The sequence below is a fragment of the Chrysochloris asiatica genome, unplaced genomic scaffold, assembly GCF_000296735.1.
Source record: "Chrysochloris asiatica unplaced genomic scaffold, ChrAsi1.0 scaffold00033, whole genome shotgun sequence".
NCBI lineage: Eukaryota > Metazoa > Chordata > Mammalia > Afrosoricida > Chrysochloridae > Chrysochloris > Chrysochloris asiatica.
In genome coordinates this window covers 3,481,701-3,503,420 of record NW_006408551.1, presented here as the reverse complement: position 1 = coordinate 3,503,420, position 21,720 = coordinate 3,481,701, and the positions used below count along the sequence as shown (strand labels likewise).

General features: G+C 40.8%; 1 protein-coding gene across 1 annotated transcript in view; it reads left to right on the top strand.

Moving 5' to 3' along the window:
- TMEM194A (transmembrane protein 194A) overlaps positions 1–11,663 on the top strand; it is a 29,804-nt gene extending 18,141 nt beyond the window's left edge. The window contains exons 5-9 of the mRNA XM_006859597.1: positions 4,478–4,571; positions 5,052–5,166; positions 9,389–9,614; positions 10,308–10,481; positions 11,483–11,663. Of these exons, the coding sequence (XP_006859659.1) occupies positions 4,478–4,571; positions 5,052–5,166; positions 9,389–9,614; positions 10,308–10,481; positions 11,483–11,663 (790 nt within the window). The remainder of the gene's footprint in view (positions 1–4,477; positions 4,572–5,051; positions 5,167–9,388; positions 9,615–10,307; positions 10,482–11,482) is intronic.
- Positions 11,664–21,720: the final 10,057 nt, after the last annotated feature.

Sequence of the window (21,720 nt, the reverse complement as noted above, 5' to 3'; positions counted from 1 at the left end):
TCAGGCTTGAACCTCTGACAGTTCCCTGTCAGTGTACTGTTGCAGCTGGTTTTTAAAATTAACTTTAGCAAAATTTTACTTGCATGTAATATTAATGATACTGTCTGATGATTACCACATTCTGTTGGATCACCTCTTTTTGGAATGGGCACAAATATGGATCTCTTCAGTTAGCTGACCAGGTAGTTGTCTTCCAAACTTCTTGGCATAAATGAGTGTCTGCAGTGCTACATCAGATTGCTGAAAGACTTCAGTTATATTCCATCAATTCATCTGTCAGTTTGTCATACTGTGGTGGCTTGCGGGTTGCTGTTGATAATGGAAGCTATGCCTCCAGTATTTTAAACACCAGCAGAATGCACCCATGGTGGGCACGTTTCAGCTGAGCTTCCAGATGAAGACAGACGTGGAAGAAGGAGAGATGGACTACTTCTCAATGTTTAGTCACTGAAAACCTTGTGAATAGCAGTGGAACACTGTCAGATAGCACCAGAATCTGAATATTGAAACATGAATAGCACCAGAATACTGTCAGATAGAATGCCAGAAGATGCGCCACTCAGGTTGGAAGGCCCTCAAAATATGACAGAGGAAGAGCTGCCTGCTCAAAGTAGAGTTGACCATGATGACATGAATGAAGTGAAGCTATCAGAACCTTTATTTGCTGATGTGGCAAAGTTTAAAATGAGGAAAAACAGCTGTAAACATTAATTAATAATCAGAACATGCAATGTATGAAGTAAGAATCTAGGCATATTGGAAGTTGTCAAAAATGAAATGGAATACATAAAGATCAATATCCTTGACATTAGTGAGCTGAAATGGACCGGTATTGGCCATTTTGAATCTGACAACCATATGGTGTATATGGCGCCAGGAACGACAAATTGAAGAGGAATGGCATATCATCCTCATCATAAAGAAGATTTCAAGATCTATCTTGAAATATAATGTTGTCTGTGATAGGATAATATCCATATGTCTACAAGGAAGACCAGTTAATACCACTATTGTTCAAATTTACGCACCAACTTTAAAGCCAGTGATGATGAAATTAAAGAATTCAAGGAGCTCTGGTAGCATAGTGGTTACTAATTGGGCTGCTAACCTCAAGGTCGGCAGTTTGAAACTGCTGGCTGTTCTGCGGGAGAAAGATGAGGCTTTCTGCTCCCATAAAGATTTGTAACCTCGGAAACCCTGTGAAGGGTCACTATGAGTTGGAATCAACTCCACGGGACTTAACAACAACCAACTTTTTCAGTCTGAAATTGGTCAAATATGTAATAAAGATGTATTGATAGTTACTGGTGATTGGGAATCAAACGTTGGAAACAAAGGGGAAGGATCAGTAATTGGAAAATAGGGCCTTGGAGATAGAAATAAATGATGCTGGAGATAGTATGATACAATTTTGCAAGACCAATGATGACTTCATTGCAAATACCTTTTTAAGACAATGTAAAAGACAACTGTACATATGGAACTCACCAGATGGAATATGCAGAAATCAAGTTGACTGTATCTGTGGGAAGAGATGGTGGAAAAGCTCCATATCGTCAGTCAAAACAAGGCCCGGGGCAGACGGTGGAACAAACCATCAATTGCTCATATGCAAGCTCAGGTTGAAGCTGAAGAGAATTAAAACAAAAGTCCATAAGAGACAAAATATGATCTTGAACATATCCCACCTGAATTTAGAGGTTATCTCAGGAACAGATTTTAGTGTATTAGATACTAATGAATGAAAACCAGAAGAGTTGTAGGATGACATCAAGAACATCATACAGGAAGGAAACAGAAGGTCATTAAGACAAGAAAGAAGGAAAAGATCAAAAAGGATGTCATTTTGATCTGAAACTTGCACTCCAGCATAGTGATGCTAAAGTGAATGAAGAAATGAGGGAGTAAAAGAGCTGACCAGAAAATTTCAAAGGACAGCTAAAGAAGTCAAGTATTATAATGAAATGTGCAAATTCCTGAAGTTAGAAAACCAGTGGGGAAGAACATGCTCAACATTTCTTTTTCTTTTTTTTTCCTGTGAAGGGATTTCTTTTTTTTTTTTTTAAATCTCTTTGTTTTTAAAGTTTTTATTGTGGATTGAGTAAAAGTTTACAGGGCAGACCATCAGTTTTACATTCAACAAATCATACACCTTGTTTCATTACAATGATTATAGTCCTCGCTCCACGGTACTTAACAACAACAACATGTACCATCAGTTAACAGTATTTCTCTCTATTCACTTTAGCTTTTTTTTTTTTTAAAAGCCCCACTCAGGCATATATTATAATTTATACCTCCAAGGGGCACATTCTGCAAGTTTGCCCCTTTGGCCACCAGCTCTTAGTCCCTCTCTTCTCATGAATCTGGAGTCCACAGTCGCTTCCTCTCTCCATGTCCCCATTTCTGCTTTTGTCTCTGGCATCGCTGCTTCTCTGGATAAGGTCCCACATTCTGCTTGTGCTCTTCTCCCTTGATAGTCCTGGGGTCCACTGTTTCTGGACTGTAAGATTACCCACTCCCCTGTTTTTGTTACACAACTTCTACCTTTATAATTGTGAGAGTCGCAATTAGTCATAACAGTTATTCACTATTGAATCATATGAATTTTATCCCCATCTCTTTTCACCAGACCCATCTAGACAATATGAAAATGATTTAGTGGGGATTCTTTCTCCTCCCCACCCCCCCGACTATTAAACTAAACTCCCTCTTGAAACCTTGTAAGCCAGTCACTTCATGCCTTTATTGCCCCCTCATTTTAGGTAGCCAATGTCTAAGTTGCCCATCCTTATCTACCCTGTGTACAGCAGGGATAGCATTGATACTTGATGTGAAGACTCCTTTTCTGTCAGTATTTAAAGTTACTACTTCTGTGAGTATAGGTCAGGTTCATCAAATTGTAGCAATTTACCCTTGTTTCCTTTATATAAAAAAAAGTGTATATATATTTTGTAATCATCCTGTAGTTGAGTTCTGATTATCAAGCCATCGAGGCTACTGTCTGCAAGTGTGAGTGTTCTTGTGCATCTCCCCTCACTTCATATCAGCTAGATGCTTCACTCTCAGCTCTAGCCCTCTGTGGCTGTGCCCTTGTCCATGGGCTCAAATGTCCCCAGGTTTCACCACACTTTGGACCTACTAGCCCTTCCTCTTCTCTCTGTCATCTCCAGGTCAATAGGGGTCAGTGTACTGTGGTTGAACTCAGCCCATTTCTTCAGTAATCCTTTCCCCCCTCTTCCACTCACCAGTAGACCAATGTGGTCGCCAGCAAGTGTACATACCTGTTTGTGTGTTCCCTTTTGAGTTTCAGTGTTAGAGGAAAGTTTGCCCTGAAGGAACTTGATTGCTTGCCTTGATGGCTTCCTGGCGAGCAGCTTGCTTATTGTTTTTGTAGTAGCCAGTCATGCTGACATTTTTGTTTTGGGTTTTTCTTGATGATCTATCTTTGAAGATGCATCTATCTTCTTTTGCTGTAGCTGTTCCGGGCTGGTCTGTTTGTCCTTTCTAGTGGGAATGTCCCACCTCATAAGGTTCTGGATGGTACTCAGGATTCCACCTAAGGTTCTATACTCTGCAAAGGTTTTGCAAGAAGCCTATTTCACTGGGCAAGTTCTAGAACCCCATTTAGGTGTTCCAAGCTCAGCATTTCTTAAGCTGAAAGAACTGAAGAAAAAATTCAAGCCTCGACTTGCAGTATTGAAGGATTCTATGGTCAATATGTTGAATGATGCAGAAAGCATCAAAGGAAGATGGAAAGAATACAAAGTCATTGTACCAAAGGGAAATGGTTGAGGTTCAACCATTTCAAGAGATAGCATATGATCAAGAGTCAGTGGTACTGAAGGAGAAAGTCCAAGGGACACGAAGGCATTGATGGGATAGAAATTGAAATATTTCAATAAAAATGTTAAGCGCTGCTATTCCCTTGTCCAAGACCTTTATGACTAGGCTATTGTCTGCTTGGAGACTTTTTATTTATTTATTTGTTTTTATTTTAATGTGTATTATTAGTTTTGTTTTTCTTGCTATTGATAAGATTGGTAATAATAATAATAGCCTTGTTGATACTAAAGCAGCTCTGGTGGCACTGTGGGTTATCAGTTCAGCTGCTAATTGCAAGATTGTTAGTTCAAATTTACCAGCCTCTCCTTTGGAGAAAAGTTTGGCTGTCTGCTCCCATAAAATATTACCGTCTTGGAAACCCTAAGGAGCTCTTCCTGTTGCGTTGCTATGAGTCAGAATTGACTGGATGGCAGTGGGTTTGATTTGGTTTGGGTTGTTCACACTAATCTTCACAATCTGGCTGTAGTGACATTGTACCAGTTTCTGTACTTCTCTGACCTCAAAATTTTGGGGAATATCTGCTCTGGTTTTCTACCTTTTTCTATCCTTTGGCTTGGATAGTTGACCTAGTTTGAGCAGTGTCATGTTGATGTATCCACATGTAGTCATGAAATAAATTTTGTCTTTGCAGAAGTCAAATTTTCTACTATTCAACTGGGATGAGTGTGGGAATTGTGGCCTCTTTATTAATCATAATCTTTATACTGTCCAAATTTATGCCCAAGGTAAGTAGTAGAAACTTTATCTGTAGTTAGAATGAGCTTGCACATTCTAAACAGCTGAAGGGCTGTTTGCCTGAGAGGTGTTAAAGAACACTGAAAATTTGCAAAGCAGACAAGTCATTGTCCTACTCTTTCCTGGATTCAGCAAGATACTTTCCACTGTGTAACTTGGAGTCTGAGCGTATACAAACTCTCCTTTTTTTATATAAAGTCCTGTGTTCAGGGATGATAAAAGTTTCCTTCCTGTTTGTTAATTACATAGTTAGACTTTTAAGTTATTTAGAATCTCATTATCCCAGTGATCCTTGCAGGCAGTACCATTTTAAGTATAAAGGACATCTTTTTAAGAAATGTGTTTTTTTGTGTGCACTTTGAGTGGGCTGATTTTTTTTTTTTTTTTTTAAATCATTGTTCCATTTTGCTTCACTAAGGTGTGGAAAGCATGTTATAACTTTTTGCTTACACGTCTACCCTCTGTCCTAGAAAAGTCCCATTTACGTCATCCTGGTTGGTGGCTGGTCCTTTTCTCTGTACCTCATTCAACTAGTTTTTAGAAATTTACAAGAAATCTGGAAGTGCTACTGGCAGTATCTTTTAAGTAAGTGTCAGTTTTATTGTTACTTTTCATATGTTTATAGGCTGTTTAGTTAATTCGTCTTGAAAAGACTGATCTGCTTATAGGAGTTAATAGTCCATGTTATTTTATTAACTTTTAAAAATGAAAATTTTTCATGTAGTTCTAACCAGCCTACAATTGTCACCTCTTAAATTAAATGATGCTGCTAGGGAAAAGACTTTAATTTGTTGGAATTTATAAGTGTATGTCTCTTTACATTGTAACCTTCTTTCTGAAAAGTTGTGCATTGCTTTTATTAATTTAGTTATATTTTATATAATACCCTTGGGACCCTAAATAAAGGACTCAGTGAATCTACAAAATAAGAATTTGATTAGACATAGAGTAACCCCTTGAGTATATCCTTTGAGAGATGATTAATCTGGATTTTCATATATTGGTGTTTTAAATAGACAATTTCAGAGTTATTCAAGATGTACGAGGGAAAGTTAAAAATACTGCTAGTAGGTTTCCAGTTCATACGTGCAGAGATTTATTCCAAGCAGACTGTGTTTAAACATATCTCTGTGCTCACTGGGTGACTGCACTTCTCTCATAATACCCTTATGTTGTAGTCTTGTTAGGGTGACTTCAGAAAAAAAGTCCGATAAAGTTCATGACTTCTGAGGGGATCTGCTGGGCCAGTTAAATTCAAGGCAGACAGGTCAGCTCAGAAGATTATGATAAATGTGTTTTTGAATTTCAAAGGGGTGATCTAGATAGATTCTCTTGAAGAACAAAGGATAATCACTGGATCTTACTGTGAAGACATTGTAAGAAAATTGAAAACTGCAGTGGCTGAGGCATTTTTTTGCATCATGACAATGCCCCTGCTCAGTCTTCAAGTGTAGTAAGGGTTGTCTTATGGACATTTCATTGGAAAACCTGATCCCATCCATTCCCCAGCCTTGATCTTGCCCATTCAGACTTCTTTTTTGTTCCTAAAGCTCAACATTTAAAAGGAACACAATTTGAGTCCTTTAAAGATGCCCAAGCTGCCAGTTTGAACTGGTGTACATTGAAGTGGACAGACTTCTTCGGGGAAGGGTTAGAGAGCTGAAAGTGCCACCTTTAGAAGCGTGTAGACCTAACTGGAGGGAGGGTATGTCAAGAATCAAGATTCACAATTTGATTTTTTTTGTTTACTGAAGGTTTCTGTTGCAATGTATTTTTATACTTTTACTGTGAATTGAGTGAAGGTTTACAGACAAGATCATCAGGTTTGCATTTGACAAGTCATACACTTTGTTTTTTCTCAATGATTGCAATCCCCCTCCATGCAACAGCAGTTTTCCCACTTCCCCCCTGTGGTTCCTGTTTCCATCCCACCCTCCTTCCCATCCCCTCTCAACTTTGTCCTTTGGTAAAGTTGCCCTTTGATTTTCAATGATTGCCCATTCATGGTGATCATACCTTACTAGTGCTGTTGTCCTCTTATATACCTATATATTCCATATATATATACACGCATACACATGGAGTCCTGGTGTGTGTGGCATTGTGGGCTAATGCGTCAGACTGCAAAGCCGTTTGAACTGTAAGGTCGGTGGTTCAAGCTCACCAGCTGCTCCTTGGAAACCCTATACAGGGTTGCTATGGGTTGGAATTGACTCAGCGACACTTAACAACAACAACAAATACACACACACACAATCTATATACTGCTTGGCTGGAAATTGGACCATGATGGTGAATTCCTTTCCAGACCTGAGGGCCATTGTCTCTGGTTCCTCCAATCTCCTTCTGACCAATAAGCCCAGTCTATTATTTATTTATTTTTTAAAAATAATTTTGAGTTTTGTTCTACATTTTCTCCCACTCTCTCTGGGACCTTCTAATGTGATCTCTTTCAGAGCAGTTGGTAGTTGTAGTTGGGCACCGTTTAGATCTTCTGGTCTCATATTTCTGGAGACTGATGTTCACATGTTCCACTACTTCATTGGACTAATTTATTCCAAGCATCTTCAGTTCTCATCATTCATCTTGCTTGTGCACATGTAAAGACCAATAATTGTACCTTAGATGGCCACTTATGAGCTTTTAAGATCCCAGAAGCTACTCACCAAAGTTACTGTTGTTGTTAAGTGCCATCAAGTCAGTTCCGACTCATAGGGGCCCTGTCTTATCGTTTCCAAGGAGCGACTGGTGGGTTTGAACCTCTGACCTTGCGGTTGAGGGCACAGAATATTGTCTTTGTGGACTATGTTATGCCAATTGACCATGTTGTCCCCTGAGACTATTAAGATCCTGAGCCCCCAGACCCAGCAACTCATTGCTGTAAGATATTTGATAATATCTAAGAAGTTTTCTCATTTTGCCTGCTGTATGTGTAATAATACTTTTTGGCTTACCTTCATATCTTTATGTTGCATTTGAATCAAATATGTTTGGGATGACAGCAATGATAGGAGCCTACAGATGTAACTCTCTGTCTCTGTCTCTCTCTCTTTATATATATTTATATATACACACATACATACATATATATTTTTTAATGTTTTATTGTAAATTATGTGATAGTTTACATGGGAGAACATTAAGCTTTGCATTCATCCTATTGTATATCGTTTCACTGCCATGGTTACAATCCCCTCCATACATCATCAACCAACCAAAAGGTATATACCCTGCAAGCCTGCTCCCTGGTCATCAGCATACAGCTCCTCTCCCTCCCTGGGTGTAGAGTGTCCAGCCGCTCCATCTCTCCACGTCATGGTCTCTGGCGTCACTGTTCTGGGTAGGGTCCCACACTCTGCTCTTCTTCCTTGATGGTCCCAGGGATATCTGCTCCTGGACTGCAAAGTCAACCAATTCCCTCTTTTTGCTACAAAACATCTACCTTTACATTATCAGCCCTCACAGTCAGTCCTGATAAGCAATTATTTACTGTTGTACCACATGAGTGCTACCCCCATCTCCTTTCATCAGCCTTGCCCAGACAGATTGGATACTACTCAGTGGAGAGTCTATCTTCCTCGACGCCCTCTAGATCTAGGCTTCCTCTTGAAAGCTTGTAAGCCAGTCACTTCTTGCCTCTGTAGCCCCTCATTTTGGGTAGCCAATGTCCAAGTTGCCCATCCCTGTCTATCCTGTATATGGAGGGGGTGGGAATGATCCTTGCTGTAAAGATTTGTTCCCTCTTTTGAACTACTGCATCCACAGGTGTAGTTCAAGTTCATCAAATTGTATCAGATTACTCTTTTTTTCCTCTTCTTTCTTCTTCTAGTTGAGTTCTTTTCATCCAGCCATTGAAGCTAGGTCAAGTGGGTATTATCTGCAAGTGTGGGTGTTCTTGTTCATATGCCCGCCCTCTCTTATCAGCTGGAGGCTTCACTCTGCACTCTAGTCCCAGGAGTCCCCAGGTCTTGCCATATTGCTGGCCAGCCAGGTCTCCACCCAGGTTCACAGGAGTCTATAGAATGTTGTAGGGCTTAGCTCGCAGCTTCACTGCTGTTTTTCTCTCACTTCCCCTTATCGGTGACCAATGTGGTCACCAGTCAGAGCACACGTCTGCTCGTGTATTCCTATTGAGTCTTAGTCTTGGAAGGGAGTTTGCCCTGAGCGGACCCGACCACTTGCCTTGGTGTCTCCTGGGCGAGCAACTTGCTAGTTCTTGTAGTAGTCAGACTGTGGTTATTGTTTTGTATTTTTTCTGTCAGTCTTTCTTTCAAGAAGTATCTTCTATTCTTCTAGCCACTCCAGGCTGGTGTGCTTGTCCTTTCAAGTGGAGATTTCCCACCTCAGAAGATTCTGGATGGGGATCAGGATTCCACCTATGGTCTTATGTAATGCAGAAGGCTCTGCAGGAAGCCTCCTTCACTGGGCATATTGTAGCTCCATTTTAGGTGCTCCAATCAGTTATAGGCAGAAGACAGACTTACAAGCTTTCTATGGTGTTATTTCTGGCTATTCCATTCTCTGCCCCTCAAGTGTCTATTTTATAGTGATATTCAAGGGAAACCAAGATTCAAAAGACAGCCAAGCATCTTAACATTATTTTCCCCCTTTTGCCCATTCCAACCATTGTAACTATATTTTAATAATAAAAAAGGTATGAATACATGAGTAAAGATCTTGCCTGATTTCCTGGTTCAATAGATGCTATATAGTGAATTTATATATAGCTTCCCCCACCCTCTTACCCCCTGGATGACTTTTACCAGGTACAGAGGAAAAGAATGTCTTCTGATAACTCTTTTCATAGGCTACATCTTCACAGTTGGATTCATGAGTTTTGCAGTGTGTTACAAGTATGGGCCCTTGGAGAATGAACGAAGTATCAACCTGCTGACCTGGACTTTGCAGCTGATGGGCCTGTGTCTCATGTATTCTGCCATCCAGATACCACACATTGCCTTTTCCATTATTATCATTGCACTGTGCACCAAGAACGTGGAGTATCCTATTCAGTGGCTGTACATCACCTACAGGTGACTGAAAGGCAGTGTAACTTTGTAACAAGTGCAATTTGGGATACAGTTACAGCAAAAGGACACAGAGGTGTAAGACTGGGAGGCTCTTTGTTAATGAAAAATTGTGGTGTTATGCTTCTGCATTTGTTGTGTATTATTTTAGCTGTCTCTAGACATTTTCTAGTAAAATGGTATGTGTTCCTGTTACCACTAGGTGGTGCTAATGGCAACTTTTTACACCACATATACCAGAGCACCTGGTTTCAGAGTGTTTCACATTTATGCTCAGGTTGTCTGGGAGTCCAAGTCTTATTTTAAGATATAACTTGTAGCATGCTATCATGTAGCGTTGTGAACATGGGAAATAGGTTCTTCTGCGGAAGGCAGTCAAGGTGATACTTTCAGTTTGAGGAAGCCAGTTAATGGATCACAATCTTACACTAACATTTTCTTACTGTTTTTCCATGTATTCGAAACTAAATAAATATTTTATCACTTTAGAAAATAAGTAAATTTATTCACATTAATGACTAATGTTGACTCTTATGACTTGTCAAGAGTCCATTCTAGCTAAAGATACCTTTGGCAGAAAGGTGGGAATGGGATGACTCTTAATGTTCAGCTGTCTGCTGGCTCACTGAAGGGAACTAGAGGTAAGGATGGGTAGAGATTACTGATTAATGATTCATGATATTATTTTGATGAGCACAGAAAGATGTGTAAGGCAACAGAAAAGCCTGTCCCCCCTCGCCTTCTGACAGAAGAAGAGTATCGGATACAAGGAGAGGTGGAGACCCAAAAGGCTTTGCAAGACCTTCGAGTATTTTGTAGAAGCCCAGACTGCTCTGCTTGGAAGACTGTGTCTCAAATCCAGTCTCCAAAAAGGTAAAGTCTTGGCCAAATATACCAAGCTTTTATCAGGGTGACTGACCTAGATTGTGGACAGAGACCATACTTTTAAATAGTCGTTTTGTATTTGTGGCTTTTGTTTTCCTGTTGACCTGAGAGTAGTCGAGAGAAAGGTATGAATGTTATATGTTCAGTTGTAGCACATTTCCTCCAGCTTTCATTGTAGCATTGAGATGGAAAGACACCAATACCATACCAAGTTTCTCCTTCAGTAGTTTTTATTGCTATCTTGAGTGATTTTGTTAGTTTGTATATTTTGGTTGGGAGCAGAAGTGTACAGTGAGTATCTAAACTTCAATTTAGAATCCTGATGGCATAAATTCTCTAGGGCTTTAAACATAAATGTATAATGTCCCTTAATTTTCTATTATCAGGATTACAGAAGACTAATGGAGTGGGATGGCATCATACAATAAGCACTGGACTTCGAACCACAGGTTCGAGCCTGCCAGCTGCTCTGCAGGAGAAAGATGAGGCTTTCTGCTCCCTTGAAGTTTGAAAGCCTCGGAAACCTTATGCTGGGTCACGATGAGTCAGAACCGACTTGATAGCACTTAGTAACAACAGCAATGGAACGTTAGCACTTCCATGACTACAAAAGATAGTCTGGTGTTTGTGGTTATGTGCCGTGGCATTGGTTCTGACTATAGTGACCCTGTACAGGGTTTCTGTGGAAGCAGAAAGCCTCATCTTTCTCCTGCATAACAGCTGGTACTTTTGAACTGCTGATCTTGAGGTTCGCAGCCCGATTCGTAACCGCTACGCATATTAAATAAGCTGGAGTTGTAGGGCATATTGGTCTATAACTCCAGCTTTATGTTTCTCTTTATTTGTTTAGTCCTTGAGCAAGGACTGAAATATTGGCTCTATTCAATATTATTTGAAGTGTGGACATATCACGGGCATCAGTGTGTTTATATTTTGGTAGAAAGAAAAATGTACAGGTTCTAAATGACTATTATTTCTCTCTTTTCCAGATTTGCTGACTTTGTGGAAGGCTCCTTCCATCTCACTCCAAATGAAGTTTCTGTCCATGAACAGGAGTATGGATTTGGGAGCATGTTTGACCAGAGTGAATTCTTTGAGGGCACATCGTCGGAGGATGAGAACTCAGATACTCAGTTCCCTGCTGTCACACATAACAGCTTCCTGGTTTAGGTGGTGCTCAGTGATTTTTATGTGGACTGGCTTGAGATCTGGGTAATCCATGTTGCACATGTTGTGCAGTTGCTTCCCAGGCTTTTGAAATAGGGTGATGTAATGAAGAAATTTTCCCATTGAAATTAGAGGCTTCCCTCTGGAAGTGGCTAGGTGGTTTCTGTGGGATCCTGGAGAAGGAGGACAGGCGAGTCATGAATGCTGCCAGCAGTTTGCCTTCCACTGGCTGAACTATTATCCCACCTGTATGTTCGCGGAAAGACTGATGGCTAGTATACCGTGCACAACTAGCATAGCATTCTGGTGCCTCTTTGAAAGTTGGTTAATTGTGTATTTCTGTCTGTACAAGGGACTTCAAAGAGTTTGTGGTGAAATGGAATGAAAAGATAATAGAAATTTATACAACCTTTTTGAAGCCCCTCATATCTTCCCAGTAGGGTAATTTTAAAACATTTGTGGCATCTTTTGCCTCTGGCTGACCCTCAGGAATGAGAAGACTTAAGTGCAGTAATGCTTCTAGACTATGGGCTGCACCTTCCATAGAGAAATCCACAAATCTGAGCCTCTTTCATTTCTCCTTTTATTTCAATGACTTTAGAAGAAGTCTTGATTTAGCACTTTCTAGAAGAAGATGGGAGTCCTGGTGTTGCACTGTGGGTTACTATACCAGACTGCAAAGTCGGTTGAACTACAAGGTCGGTGGTTCAAGCTCACCAGTCACTCCTTGGAAACCCTATACTGGGTCATTATGGGTCAGAACCGACTCGATGGCACCTAACAACAACAACAGAGGAAGATGAGCTTTTGTCTGTCTTGTTTATTAAACAGATATATATTTTAAAATATCACCAAGTCATGTTCCGGAACTAGCAAATGTCCCAGAGTAACAAAGCCCAGAGGCTTCTGCATATTTATTAACATGATTGTCTGTTGAAACCTTAGGAGGCTTTGTGATTGGCTGAGTTCTCAAACATAAAGCTATTTTGAGTTCTGCTTGCCTTAGCGGGAACATGTCTGTAGGTTCTTCAGGCAAACTCTGTAGGTCTTTTTATTATATTCAACTTTTTATTCCATCTTAAAGATACATTTGCACCCTTATAATTCCTCCTGATCTGCCTTTTGCCCTTTCAGAAAGTCTGTTGTTTAACCTGGGAAGTGTTTACAATTAGTGTTTCATTTCTTAAACCCTGTTTCTTTCAGTTTATAGCGTTACTCAGTTTATCCTAGCTAGGAGAAGTGATCTTACTTGAGGGCTTTAAATATTTTTCACAGGTTCTCCATTTATCCTGTCAATGGGTCACATATCTTTTGGTTGCTATGGAATTAAGAAACGATCTCCTTTCCCTTCCTTTGTTTACTCGTTCTACCCATTTCTTTCAATCTTCTCACCACTTGTACTCCCTCAAATATATATTATGCCCTGGTGTGGTCGGCAGTTCCAGCTCACCAGCTGCTCCTCGGAAATCCCATACAGGGTTGCTATGGGTTAGAACCGACTCAATGGCATTTAACAACAATTATATATATATATATATAGCCAAAGTTTTTTAATACATAAGTTGTCTCTTATTGTGTCTGCCACAGTTTGCTTTGCTAGGAAAGAGACCTCCAGGTAGTCTTCATGCCTCTGAATGCTCATTCAGCCATTATGATCCAGGATTGGACACATTTTTCCATGATCTTATTATACTCATTTGCAGTTTTAGTTTTGACTGGTGAGTTATGCTACCTTTCACTAAAATGACATTAATTTTAGGTTCCTTTGCTGTTATAAACCAGCAATTTATGTGGGGGCAGATTCCTGCATATCTGTCATTTGCTTGGTCCTGTCTTCATGATCTTCACCCTCGTACCTTGGGAATAAGCTATAATTACTTTAGCCAGTTTGTAAGATAAACACTCATACCAATAGCACAGCATCATACTGGCTTACCATAATCATGGGGAAGGCAGATGATGTTTTAAAAAAATCTCTAGTGACACCTTCAGAACAGCTGTTTAGCAGATAATTCTGAAAGGCCCCAGGTTTATTTTGCTAATTTCCAAAATTTCAATTCCAAGACTCCTTTCCAGGTGGCCAGCTGATTATTTCTACTGGTGTTTCACACAGCTTTAAATGATCTTAAAGTGACAACTACCTCAGTTGGTAGCAAATAAAGTATAAAGTATTTGGGCAGATGTAATGGGGTAAAGTTGGTGGGTGAAAAGTAGCTCTATAAAGATGTCAATTTGAAGACTGAGGTGTACTCAATAAAAATTAAAGCAATTTTTAATTGGGTAATTAAAAATACCCAAGCCATGGTATCTTTAATAGTCTTTTATGAGTGTGAAAGTTGAACAATGAATAAGGAAGACTGTAGAAAAATTGATGTGTTTGAGTTATAGAGTTGGAGAAAAATATTAAAATTACCATGGGCTGCCAGAAGAACAAACAAATCTGTGTTGGAAGAATTACAGCCACAATGCTCTTTAGAAGCCAGGATGGCCAGACGCTGTCTCATACTTGGGACATATTAGGAGGGACCAGTTCCTGGAGAAGGACATCATGCTAGGCAAAGTGGAGGGTCAGCGAAAAAGAGAAAGACCCCCAGTAAGACCACTTTGCACAGTGGCAGCAGCAGTGGGGACAGGTGTAACAACCTTTGTGAGAATGGTGCAGGATCAGGTAGTGTTTCGTTCTGTTGTGCACAGGGTCACTGTAATTCGGAACTGACTCGACCACAGCATACAGGGAAAGCTTGATGCCTTTATGAATTGTGTACATGGTAAAATACTATTCCTCTGTGAAATATTGTTAAACCTCCAAGATATATTATTTTTGCCTTATTTATAAAAACTGAGACCTAGCATATTTGTGCAAAAGTTGTTTTGAAAAAATAATTCAGCTATACAAGCGGTCTCAGGACTCCCTGGAGACTTTGGTGCCTACCTCAACATAGCTGCTTAGGGAGGATGGTAGCTTGCCTCCAGGGTGACTTTTCCTGCCTGTAGTCTTTATTTTAGTGATAAAAGATTATGACATAGGGAAGAGTTACCTCTTTTTCTGTTTACTAACATTGTGAAATCATTTCCATCTCAAGACCAATTTTTTTCACTGTGTTTGAATTTGGGGTGAATGAAGAAAACACAGTTTATTCTCTGCCTAATGATTGGAAACTTAAGCCGTGGGCAGCAGAGATGACAATTGGTCCTACAGCATGTGAGCTGCTCCCAGACAGTGAAGGACAATGCTACTGCGGTGTGCTGAGTGTCCTTGCCCTGCCTGCCTGTGTGGCTCTGCTCAGATGCTTCAGAGCTTCCGTGTGCCCGGAGATTACTCGACTCCTTCAGCCCTCCTTAGGAGCTGCTCTTGTCTCCCTCTTTGCCTCTTAGTCTGCTGGCTCAGTCACTACTTGAAGCCCCCATTTAATTTTCTCTGGCAGTTACGGCTCTTGCAATTTCAGCATAGTCTCGTCTCCTCCCAGAACAATCTCATCAAGAAGGATTGAAGGGATAACTATGGAGTGAGCTGGTCAGTGGAGCCAGGTCTGCTGCCATGTCAGCGTCTTGCTTGGCAAATATCAAGCTGTAAATTGGCCCTGGGGCTTAGGGTTTCATCAGCATTGGAAATCGTTCACGTCTATTTGGTCTGGCCAAGTTGTATAGAGGATGACTTCCATTAATGGAAATATAAGTGGTCTAAATCGTTTCCCCTTCATGTTTCCATTCAGCTTGCTTTCATGAGACCAAAGGAACACAGTGACCCAAAACAAGGAAAATCTAGCCACTTTGATATATTCTAATAAATTCCTGTCAGCCATCGAACCCCACGAAAACAATTTGATTTCTCCTCCCAAATTCATGAGTTTTATGTCTGTTAAGAAGGGGATTTTGCTGGTGATAGGTCTTTTGTCCCAATATTCTAATTTGTGTTAATATATCCCATTCTATGGCCCAAACCTCTCTTCATTGTCTTCACTTTACCTTAGTCCCCAGTTGGCATATATGATAGAGGTTTGATGAATGTAAAGACCCAAATAGGCCAGATAGTCATCCCAGGCCTTGATATTCATAAAAGCCTTGGGAATGGGTTACACAATCACTTTCAGTCTTTTTGTTGTTGTTCCAGAAAACAGATGGGCTCAGATGGACACTCATGTAAAAATGGTTCCTAACTGTGCTCATAACTTTCCTCTGAATTGGGTAGTGAAAGTTGAAGTAGGAGGAAAGGAAATGAAATGTCCTTCTAGTATTCCTTTGGACTCTGCTCTGACATATGAGATAATAACCTGCATTGAAACGCCAGAGATTCCATCTGAACCAAGGAGGGGAGCATCTGACAGGTTTATTGTCCCTCCATGTTCTATAGGCACTTAACCCAAGTAATAAACATGTGGAATAGCCATTGCACAAGAGAGTGCACTCCCAAAACTCTTGCTTCTGTTTCAGTGTAGCAGACATTTTTTTTTCTTTCTTTCTTTCCTTTTTTCTGGGGGTGGGGTGGGGTGGGGAACCTATGCAATTGTGGTCACCCAGTGGTACTTTGCTTATGGATTCAGGTTTCTATTGAGCTGATCTCTAGATGGTTACTACCTTGCAAACGAGTGTTCGATGCCTTAAGTGATGGGAGCCAGAGCTTGCTGGGAATAAACAACAGATACTCACGCCAACATCAACCCACAGGTTTTAGCCGGGCACGGAAATGGTTCCTGTACAACTTCCCAAAATACGGGACTTTTGACTCCCACACGCTCTGTCCATGTCTTCCTCTTCACACTCTGGATAACTTGAAAATGGTGAAATCACTTTCTGTGCACTTTCCTACAGTATGAGAAACAGTCTTACCATGTTAACATAGCAGCTCAGGACTTATTAGAACTGTAACAGCTTGCAATTGCTTCAATTTTCCATGTTTCTGGAACTCTTGGTGAAAGAGAATTACTGGGTAAGTGTTAGCCTGTGGGAATGTCTTGGTGTTAGTTTAAAAAAGCAAAAAAGATTTGTCATTGTCATTTATATTGAAAACGTTCACGAATGTTTGAAAGAAAGGAAGAAAGTGATCAGGGATGGCTCTTTTCCAGGGGATCGCATTTTCACTTACTTTTCTGTAAGAAAAAAAAAAATGAAGTCATATATTTTTTCATTTTGTATAGTTTGTAAGTAATCCCAATTTTAATAAAGTTTTATAGGCTGTACAGTTGTTTCTCTTGACAACCATGTACTTGTTTACATCTCTTGTTTTTGGGTACTCACTAGTAGCTCCTTATGAGGTGGTCTCACACGCCACCCATTTTTCTTCATTACCCCCTGGCCCTTTGCCAGTCCCAGGTTTACATTAGTAATGTAGGTCTGTAAGGACTACCATCCTTGGACTGGGTGATTTCTGAGGATATATCCAAGGAGTAGCAGGTTGTATCATGGTGCTGTCTCATAGGAAAACATACAAAGTATAGGTTATCCTAGGGAACTGCTTGGTCCTTTAGTTTGTTAGCATAAAGAGCCCCTGGGTGGTGTAAATGATTAGGCTCTTAATTGTTAGCTGCAAGGTTGATAGTTCAATTCCACCCAGAGGCAGCTGAGAAGACAGACCTGGGGAGCTACATCTGAAAGGTCATCCTTGAAAACCATGTAGAGCACACATGGGATTGTCATGAGTCACAATCCACTCGACAGCAATGAACAGCAACATCATGTCTTTTGAGTCAGGTGCAAGAGGGAACAGGGCTCTAGTGAGCAGTAGGGGCCATAGGATAAGACCTCAGTTATGTCTAGACCTAGTTTCTGTAGTAGGAGTCTGATATATTCCATTTATGCCTGTGTCTTTGCTCTGGGAATCCTTTAAAGTATTTGCATTTATTATGTACCTGCCTCCTCAGTTATTTCGACGATTTGGAAGTCCACTGTCCATTTTTTAACAGACATGTAGACCATATATACATTTTTGTAGGTTAATGCACACTAAGGTATATGAGCGACATGAGAGACATTGTTAAGTGCTGTCGAGTCAGTTGTGACTCATTGTGACCCTGTATAGAGTTTCTGGGGAGTCCTGGTGTGGCGTTGTGGGTTAATGCGCCAGACTGCAAAGCCATTTGAACTGCAAGGTTAGCGGTTCAAGCTCACCAGAGTCTCCTCAGAAAACCTGTACAGGATTGCTATGGGTCGGAACTCACTCGATGGCACTTAACAACAACATAGGGTTTTCTGAGGAGCAACTGGTGGGTTTGAATTGCCAACCTTGTGGTTCACACTGACCTTGCAGTTCAATGCTTATTCACACCAGGACTCCTATATGACAGACATGTTGTTAAGTGCCATTGAGTTGGTTCCGACTCATAGCGCCCTGTATAGAGTTTCCAAGGAGCAGCCAGTTCGTTTGAATCACTGACCTTGCAGTCTAGCGCATTGTCCTGCAATGCTATACCAGGATTCCATATGAGAGATGTTATGTGCCGTGGAGTCGGTTCTGACTCATAGTGACCTTGTACAGGGTTTCTAAGGCTGTAAATCTTTATGGGAGCAGAAAGCCTCATCTTTCTCCCATAGAGCAGCTGGTAGTTTTGAACTGCTGACCCTGACGTTTGCAGCCCGATTCGTAACCACTACGCTACCAGACATTGGTGATCACTAATGATTGAATTAATGAAAAAGCTGTCTTGGAAGGTTTTAGTAAGGATATTAAAAGGTAAGGCATGTAAAAGTCTCTAAATGAGCCTAGGGATCACTTGGTGATCTTGATAAAATGAAGATACTTCAATTTGGTAAGTCTGGGGTGTGGGCCAAGTTTCTGTATTTCCTAAGATTCAGATGATTTAGTTCTGCTGGTCAGTTGATCTCATCTTGAATAGCAAGGATGTAAGACACTTAGCTTGGTTCATGACAGTAAGCTCCTGATAAATGTTAAAGACATAATTTATGAAAGCCAATAAAACCCTTTATCACCAAATGCCTTCTTCACCATCTCTGAAAACCTCATTATTTTTACTGTCTGCAATTGCTTTTAAAAACTGAGTACCCCTGAGGGAGTTAATGGGTGTGAATGAGTTTAGTCAGATTATTCTTTTCCCAACCCAACATCCATCTCCAGCAAAGCAGCTCCAGAGCAGCCATCAGCCAGTAGAGACATCCTGCCAGTGCGTGCTTCTGTGACACGGAAAGGTTTCATCAGCGCTTCACATTAAGATGTACTAGAAATAAAGACCTGGTGATCTGCTCTCCTAAGTCAAGGAAAACCCCATGGATCACAGTGTAGCCGATCATGGGCATAGTTCAGTGTTTCATTCTGTTGTGGGTGACGGGTAACCGTGAATTGGGGCTTGACTCGACAACAGCTAGCTCCAACAAATCTCTGCTTTAAGTAATAATTTATGAAAAGATTTCAAGTTTAGGGGTTGCGGATCAGCTTTATTGGAAAAATCACACAAAATTCACAAATTTTTAGTGTACAATTTTGCTGGGTTTTAGCAAATGGATCATGATATAAAACATTACCATCACCCTCAAAAGTTTTCTCGTGTCCATTACATGGGCTAGTGGTTTTGATTGCAGGCAAAAGAATGGAGATTTAGTAGTCAGATGCAGTAGAGGAAGATCAGTAAGCTTTAGTTTCAGTTTTGCAGTAGGAAGCCAATCACAGTCCTCCCTCCCTCCAGCCTTTACTTCTTCCCACCCCTGCAATGCTTTCACAGACCTTGAAGTCCTAGCTGACTTACTGGTTAACATATGGTGATAAACTTTTACTGGGACTTTTTTTAGTTTTATCTATTCTGTTGTTAAGTGCCACTGAGTCAGTACCAACTCAGAGTGACCTTGTATAGGATTTCTGAGGAGCTACTGGTGAGTTTGAACTGCTGACCTTGTGGTTCAAACCAACCTTGCAGTCTAGTGCTTATCCTGCAGCTTCACACCAGGACACGATCCTAGTCCCAGACAAACCAGCGTAGTTGGCCATCCTTATTGTGATGTTCATGCCACTGTTATTAAGTCCAACATTGCCATCTAGTTTTTTCTCTACATTTTCTTCTGAGGTTGTTGAGAACATATACAGCAAATGATATACCAGTTCAACCATTTCTACATGTACAATTCAGTGACACTGATTACGTTCTTTGAGATGTGCAGCCATTGTCCCCTTCCATTTCTGAGTTGTTTGTCCCTCATTAACATTAACTGTCCTGTAAATTTCCAGCTAATCTCTTGGGTTGTGGTCAATTTGATTTCATAAGGATGGTTCTTAAAAGAGCATAATGCTAAAAAAAAAACCCAAAAATGTTATGTTCAAAGCAGACTTTTTTTATTTTTTTATTTTTTTATTGTTGTTCAACTATTGTTCAGTTTTAACACTCCAGGAAACTTTTTGGTTTAAGCTTTAGAGATTATTTCAGAATGCTGTCAAATTTTTAGAGTCACTTTCCTCATGTGAGCACTCAGGAAGTAGATGAATGGGTTGACACACAGATAAACCTCAAGTTGTAAAGGGCCACAGTCCCTGGCCTGGGGAAAGGGTGATGTGGGTTGTTGTTCTATTCTGCCAAGTTCAGGGTGTTTTTTTTTTTTTTCTCACTGTAGGTCTCTGATTTCTCTATGAGAGATTTTGGGTTTTGTCTCTGGGTCAGTCCTTGACTGTGTAACAAGGTCGGCAATTCAAACCCACCAGCTAATCCTCGGAAAGCCTGTACAGGGTCGCTATGAGTTGGAACCGACTCGACAGCACTTAACAACCATTTGTCTCTGACACTGTGATACTGCCCCAGCTGGACATGGGATTATGTTCTTATGTCACTGTGCTCAGCTTTTTTCTCCCCCTCTTTTCTTTGCCTCCCCCCTCATATATATATAGTAGGTCAATAAATTATGTAAGGGCAAGTTGATAATGGAAATGCTGATAGGCTAGGTTTATGCAGAGTGCTGCTGTGAAAGCTATAGAGTTTGAACCTTGAATCAAACAGTCCTGAGTGAGAGTTGGGAAAGTGAAGTCTCTCCCCTCAGCTAAGTGCCTGTAATGACCTGATGTACTCTTTGTGCTTGGGAAAGAGGATGATGGGCAGGAGGAGCCTGCTAGTTAGGGATTTTCCTGGGTGGAAGAAAGGGCATCTTAGAAAGTAGATTTTATAAGCTGCTTATCTACCTGAGACAACTATCTACAGCTGGGCTAGGACCCAGGAAATGGCAGCTCAGGGTTTTAACTATTATCATAACACTGAAGAAGAAGTAAAATTGGAAACATCTGAACTTGGTGTGGATCCCTTGACAAATTTAGGGTTAGGAGGCTTGCATTGTGTTCCTGGTTCTGCCATGTACTAGTGGTGGCACTGTGGGCATACCATATAACCTCGTTTAACCTTGGCATTTGCCACTGATTTCCCTTTTTATTGAGTATCTGCACTGCCAGAGAGCTCACGGGGTGATAGGCTTCAATGAGACAATGTAGATGGGAGGTCAATGAAACCAATGTGCTATACAAATGCTAACTTTACAAATTACTAACTTTATAGTCTTTGAATCTCTGTGATGGGGTCTCATTCCTAGAGAGGGAAGTGGGAAGGAATTTGGATAATTTTTTCTGCTTAGCTCCCCAAGCAATCTCATTAACACCACAACTCCTAATAGAATAGAAAGGTACATTTGAGGGAAGAACTATTTCTTTGCTAGGAAGACACCCTAGCTTTCTTGACCATATCCTATCTTCTCATTGGAAAAGTTGTCCCTTGGCTGTAAATTCCATTTCTTACGCTCTCATTTCAAAATTCTGGGGACAATGGAGCAAGAACCGTTGTTTAAATCGAGTCATCCAATCACTCCTTCCTACCTTGAGGGGTTTTCTGAAGTCACTGAGCTTCGCCCGCTGGGGCATCAGGCCTGTGAAGGGTTAAGTGAGCCACACCCTCAGCAGGAACAGCCTCGGACTTTGTGCTGAGCAGCCATCTCCAGGCTCCTGTCTTGACTGACACAGGGATCCCGACTGGAAGAGGCAGCACAAAGAAAGGTTGAAGAGAGAACACTGTAAGAGGTCAGTTGCTTTCCTGGCTTCTCGACACCATGGACAGTTCCTACTAACTCCAGCACCGCTTCACCCTTG